At 50.3% G+C, this 6,022-nt stretch overlaps 1 protein-coding gene across 1 annotated transcript in view; it reads left to right on the top strand.

Moving 5' to 3' along the window:
• The first annotated feature begins 987 nt into the window (after positions 1 to 987).
• The window catches only part of PGM1 (phosphoglucomutase 1), a 29,062-nt gene continuing 24,027 nt past the window's right edge, over positions 988 to 6,022 (top strand). Inside the window, exon 1 of the mRNA XM_084637125.1 lies at positions 988 to 1,316. Within this exon, the coding sequence (XP_084493251.1) occupies positions 1,071 to 1,316 (246 nt within the window). The 5' untranslated portion in view covers positions 988 to 1,070. The remainder of the gene's footprint in view (positions 1,317 to 6,022) is intronic.

Raw genomic sequence — 6,022 nt, 5'->3', positions numbered from 1 at the left:
CTCTCTAGTGCAGTGGCTCTCAACCTTTCCAGACTACTGTAGCCCTTTCAGGAGTCTGATTTGTCTTGCATACCCCAAATTTCACCTCACTTAAAAACTACTTGCTTACAAAATCAGACATCAAAATACAAAAGTGTCACAGCACGCTATTCCTGACACGTTGCTTAGTTTCTCATTTTTACCATATAATTATAAAATAAATCTATTAGAACATAAATATTCTACTTACATCGCAGTGAGTATAAACAAGTCATTGTATGAAATTTTAGTTTGTACTGACTTCGCTAGTGCTTTTTATGTTGCCAGTTGTAAAAGTAGGCAAGTATCAGAATGAGTTGATGTACCCTCTGAGAACCATTGCTCTAGTGCATCTCTGAGGGCTTGTCTTCACAACTGCACTAAATCAGCACTGCTGCACCAATGGGGTGGCGCTGATTAAGTGCTTCTGGTGAAGAGGCACTTTGTGGACCGTCGAGGTAATTACTCCACCTCCATGAGAGCATCTCCCCTGGACATAGCACAGTGTGGAGGCGGCTTTAAGTCAATGTAAGTTACCTCGCTCAGGGAGGTGCTTTGCATCCTGACCAAAGCGTGCGATCACCCGCATAATCCAGGTCAGCAAAAGAGGCTGCATATCAATTATACATCGGGTGACCAGATGTCCCGATTTTATAGGGACAGTGCCGATATTCAGGGCTTTGTCTTATATCGGTGCCTATTACTCCCCACTCACTGTCCCGATTTTTCACACTTGCTGTCTGGTCACCCTAGTTATACAGTTCTGCAGGGACTACAGAGGATCAGTGCCAAAGATCACCCAAGGGAGATCCCCCAGTGGCCGGATCTCATCCCCCTGTAGCTCCTCCAGGGGTCGCCCTTCCCCACTCAGCGCAGACATGGGGCCCAGGCCTCGGCTCCCCTGCCTTTCAGAGGGCGGAGGAGAGGGCTGCGTGCGGGAGGCTGATGATGACAGCGGCAAGCTCCGCCCAGCGGCTGCGCCGGGAGGAGGCAGGGAGCCGCGCCGCCGCCGCCCGCAGCCCGGACGCGCTCGGCCGCCCCAGCCCGGCACCATGGTGCAGATCGTGACGGTCCGGACCCAGGCCTACGCCGACCAGAAGCCCGGCACCAGCGGGCTCCGCAAGCGGGTCCGGGTGTTCCAGGACAACGCGCACTACGCCGAGAACTTCATCCAGAGCATCCTGGCCACGGTGCCGCCGGCCGAGCGGCAGGAGGCCGCGCTGGTGGTGGGGGGCGACGGCCGGTTCTACATGACCGAGGCCATCCAGCTGATCATCCGGATCGCCGCCGCCAACGGGGTAGGGGGGCCCGGCCCGCGCCCGACGTGCCCGCCGCAGCCGCTGCGCCCAGGCGCGCCCGGGGCAACACCCCGTGCAGCCCCCCCCCCCCCGCTGCCCTCCCCTTGGACTGTGCTTCGTGGGGGGCAACGTGACCCTGAGTTGTGCCCCCCTCCCCCCGGCCGGCGAGGGCTGCCCTGCCGCGGTCCCCACTCCCCGTGCCTGGCATGCAGGGCGGCAGCGGGCGGTGCAGCTTCTAGCCGGAGCCGAGTCACGGTGACAGCGGGGGCTTGATTCCCCTTTTCCCCATCGCACGTCTCCCTCCCCTCCCCTCGCCTCCCGCCCCGCCGTCCGCCCGGCCTAGCGAGACTGAGAGCAACAATCTGCAGTTGATGGGGCGGGGGGAGGCTGCAGGGGGGCAAACAGTGGCTGGGGGGATGAAAGCCCTTGTTATCTGGAGGGTTGGAATCGCTGTGCCCTTCAGACACCGCCTGTCGGCGGACAGGGTCTGATTGCGCATTGCCTAGGTGTGGATGGGTGAGTTACTGAGGGGTTTTGGTTTGGTTTGGTTTTGGTTTTGGTTTTTTTGCACTGAGATCCCTGCTAGCGGGGGAGGGGTGGCACTACTCTTGCATTCACCTTGGGGGAAAGCCTTAGGTCTGATGCTCTTTGACATTTAAGTTAACCTTTCAGGCATTAGAGATACAGTTTCCCTAGCTTGCTTCAGCAGTGCATGCTGCCCTTACTTAGACTGGCCAAAGGTTATTCTTATTGACTGTATAGGGCTTTTGTAACATTGGAAGGCACGACTGCCTAGCGCCTTGGAATCCATCTGATCTGCATGGCAGAAACTTTTCTTGTTAGACACAATGGTTTGTTTACCCAGTTGCAAGCTCACACTATGGCCTGGATGTGCAACGGCTACAATGTTCCCACCCCACCTGCATTTAAGGAAACAGCTCTGGTCTTGTTATGCTGCTAGTTCCTCACCCGCATGAGTTAGTACATTAGCCTTGCACTAGAAAACAGGGCCTCAGGGCCCGTTGGCTTGGTATGTTTGTGGCAGAAGGCAGGAATTGTCTGTCCCCAGCAGTGAAACTGGCTCCTAACTGCTCAGGAAACTAAAGTAGTAATTATTATTAGGCTATGAAGAAAGTTCTGTCCAGGCTTGCACTTACACAAGTGCTAATGGCAGAAGCAGGAAACTGATGAAATTTTCAAAAAGAAAAGGAGGACTTGTGGCACCTTAGAGACTAACCAATTTATTAGAGCATAAGCTTTCGTGAGCTACAGCTCACTTCCTCAGATGCATATCGTGGAAACGTGCATATCGTGGCAGTTTCCACGATATGCATCTGAGGAAGTGAGCTGTAGCTCAGGAAAGCTTATGCTCTAATAAATTGGTTAGTCTCTAAGGTGCCACAAGTCCTCCTTTTCTTTTTGCGAATACAGACTAACACGGCTGTTACTCTGAAACCTGATGAAATTTTCTGCACCGATACAATGGAAGTAAATTGACTTATACAGCAGGCATTGTTACTAAAACCGTGAAACTGGGAGTATGGATTCTAATTAATGATATCTAAGATAACTGGAAATTGTAGTCTATTGATGTGGATATGCACAGAGATTCAGAATTTTAGTTTCATTGCTGAACTGTAGAAGCAATCAGATGTCTGTAATTAAAGATGGATGTATAACTTTGTCAGCAGCGTTCCCTCTAATTTTTCCCACCCGTGTGTGGAATGAATTTTGCTATGTGCACCAATGTGGAGGTGATGTGTGACACGTGACCTTCATATTGGTGCACATAGCAAAATTCATGTGGTGGGGGTGGGGCCGTGGAGTTCAGACTGTGGAAGGGGGCTCAGGGCTGGGGCAGAGGGTTGGAGTGCAAGGGTGTGGGGGTCCAACTGGGGGTGCGATTCTGGGGTGGGGCTGGGGATGAGGGGTTTGGGGTGCAGGAGGGTGCTCCAGTGGTGAAAGAGGACTCTCCCCAGCAGCACGTGGGCTGGGGGGGGGAGAGGCGCCTCTCCCCGCTGCGACACCTCTGGGGCAGGATAGGCACCCCGGCCCTGGCAGGTCCAGCTGGGTCTGGGCCAGGGGAGGGGCGCCGCGGCAGGTCCAGGCTGGAATGGAGTTGGACATTTGAATTCAGAATGTGGGACTGCTTGATCAATGTTAATTGTGCCCCTTGGCATCTTTCTTTGTCTGCCAGGTGGGGATGTGATGCTGCTAGGATAACTCAGTAGATGCTAAATCTGCGGAGATGAGCCTTGCCTCAGCCGGCTAGTTACATGTAACCTGACAAATGGACCGTGTCATGCTGTTCTGGGCCTCCTGGTTGTTCAGATGCCTCTCATCAGCAAGAGACGCTTTCCTTTGTAGAGTGGTGTGTAGGGTGAGCTGAAGATACTGGCTAGTTGCAGACAGTCAATGCAGCAGTGTAGGAGCATGGGCAGTTAAATCCACTTGAAGCCAATAACATCTCACAGGGTAAAAATGTAATTTACAAGAAAAGTCAGATAGAACTTTGTCTTTTATATTCCCCTCATGGCAGCTGCTCACTTTGTAACCTTCAGTTGGTGCCTAAGCCTGTCATTCCTTAACCAGAATGGCCCTTTCTTGTGTATAGCGGTGAAAGGAGTGGATGGAGCAGCTTATTTTAATTTAAAAAAGAAAAGAAAACCACTGTGGTAGAGCCGAAATTTTTTTAGAACAGGGGTAGAGCAGGAATGTAAACGTCACATGTGTACATAGCTGCACTGGCAGCAGGGAACACTTCAGAGCCTCATGAATAAACAAATAATGGAATTAGTTTTAGCAGGATAAAGGACTGTTTTGTTCAAGTTTTTGGAAGCATACCCAGGCGTCCAGTGGGGTCTGGCGCTTTTCCAGGAGTCTGATCACCACACCATTGGTGATGCTTCCGCCCACTCCAGGGCCCACAAGAGGTATGGGGAGAGGGATGGAAGCTAGGCCTGCCTGCATCCTAAACAGTCCTTTCATTAGGTGTGGCTAGCGCTCTTACACTTCCCAATAACTGCTGCATCTCTGAGTCTAGGGATAGCTCTTTATCTAGGGAAGGGGACCCTCCTTAGAAAAAGTATTTCTGTAGTTTGTGGTTAGAGGGTTTTCCTTGTAATGTGCTTTCTGGGGGACTGGGGAGAAAAAGCCGGTGTGTTGTTCTTGCACACTGGTCCTGCAAACACTTATATGCATGTGTAACTTTGTGCACACGAGTAATTCCTTTTAGTTCACTATGTGTGTAAAGTTATGTGTGTCCAAGTGTTTGCAGGAGCAGGGTCCAAGTGTTTGCAGGAGCAGGGTCCAGGATTAAAGCAATCATCAGCCTGTGCTTCCCATCCCCCAAAAGCACATTAGAAGGGTAAAACTACAACCTCGACTACAGAAATATTTATTTTAAGGAGGGTCCCTTTTCCTAGGTAAACTGACACTACAGGACACATAGCTGGAGCAGTTATTTGGAACCTTTAGTCAGACACAGTTGCATGTCTTGAGGGGCCTGTTTGCCAAGGGGTGTTTACTTTGCTTAGTAATTGGTCTGAATAGGTTAAAGCTGTTTGTTAGGGCAGAATAGGGCTCTGAGAAAGAAACAGGGAAACACGAAGCAAAGGAGGAAGAAAAAAGCTGATACAGATTGTGTGGGATAGGAGGCTAACGGCTGATTATGTGCAGAAAAAAGGTTTATACAGAGCAAGGAAAGGTATTAACTAACTTAAAAACCAAACAGCTACTGCCAAAGACATCAGCAGGCTGATCATCGCTGAAGATTTCAAGCAGGAATATTATGGTGGTGCAGCTCCTTGAAACTTCTACTGAGGCAAGCTTTGTATACTTTCCTTTGTGAAGGAATTGAAAAAGAAAACCACCAAGGAGAAATTTTTTGTCATACTGAAAAGGAGAACTAAATTTCACACTAGCAGACCAGGTCTTCACTACAGACTTAGGTTGACAGAAGCTGCCTTACCTCCATCTAATAATGTATGCATCTTACACTACCAGGTCCCTTCCGCCAACCTAACTCACTGTAACATTGACTTAATTACTCCACCTCTGCGAGAGGTGTAGTGCCTGATTCACTGTTGATGGGTCGACAGAGAGGCTATGTAGATGCAGCGTTGTGTATCTTGATTGAATTGGACTCCAGGAAGTGTCCCACAATGCTCTGTTGTGACCGCTCTGGAGAATGTTTTAAACTCTGCTGCATAGCAGCCAGGTAAGCAGGAAACAGCCCAGAAACTTTTGAGTTCCCATTTCGTGTTTCATCAGTGTGGAGAGCTCGCCAGCCCAGCTAATCATGGCAACTCAATGCTCCAAACGCACCTGGAGTACACTGGAAGTAGTGGATCTTACTGGTCTGTGGGGAGAAGAGTCTGGGCAGGCACAGCTCCGATCCAGCCAAAGAAACATAGACATGTATGAAAAGATCACATGGGACATGGGGGAGAAAGTCTACAGCAAGAACACGCAGTAGTGCTCCATGAAAATCAGAGACATTCCAGGGGCAGGGGGTGGGTGGGAGGTGCACTATTCCTTCCACTCAATACTGGGAGAGGGTACTCAGAACAAAAGGCAGCCATTCAAAGACCTTTGATGGGCAAAACTGTTTTGCTTTTACAGACAAGATGACTTGGTTTCTTCCCTCCCAATTTTATCCCACCATTTTTCCAAGGTTAAATTATTTTCCTGTTCTTTCAGTTTCC

Source organism: Lepidochelys olivacea, assembly GCF_965140295.1.
Source record: "Lepidochelys olivacea isolate rLepOli2 genome assembly, chromosome: 8".
Classification (NCBI taxonomy): domain Eukaryota; kingdom Metazoa; phylum Chordata; order Testudines; family Cheloniidae; genus Lepidochelys; species Lepidochelys olivacea.
Note: the sequence above shows the minus strand (reverse complement) of the source record. Positions and strands in the feature narration are given on the sequence as shown.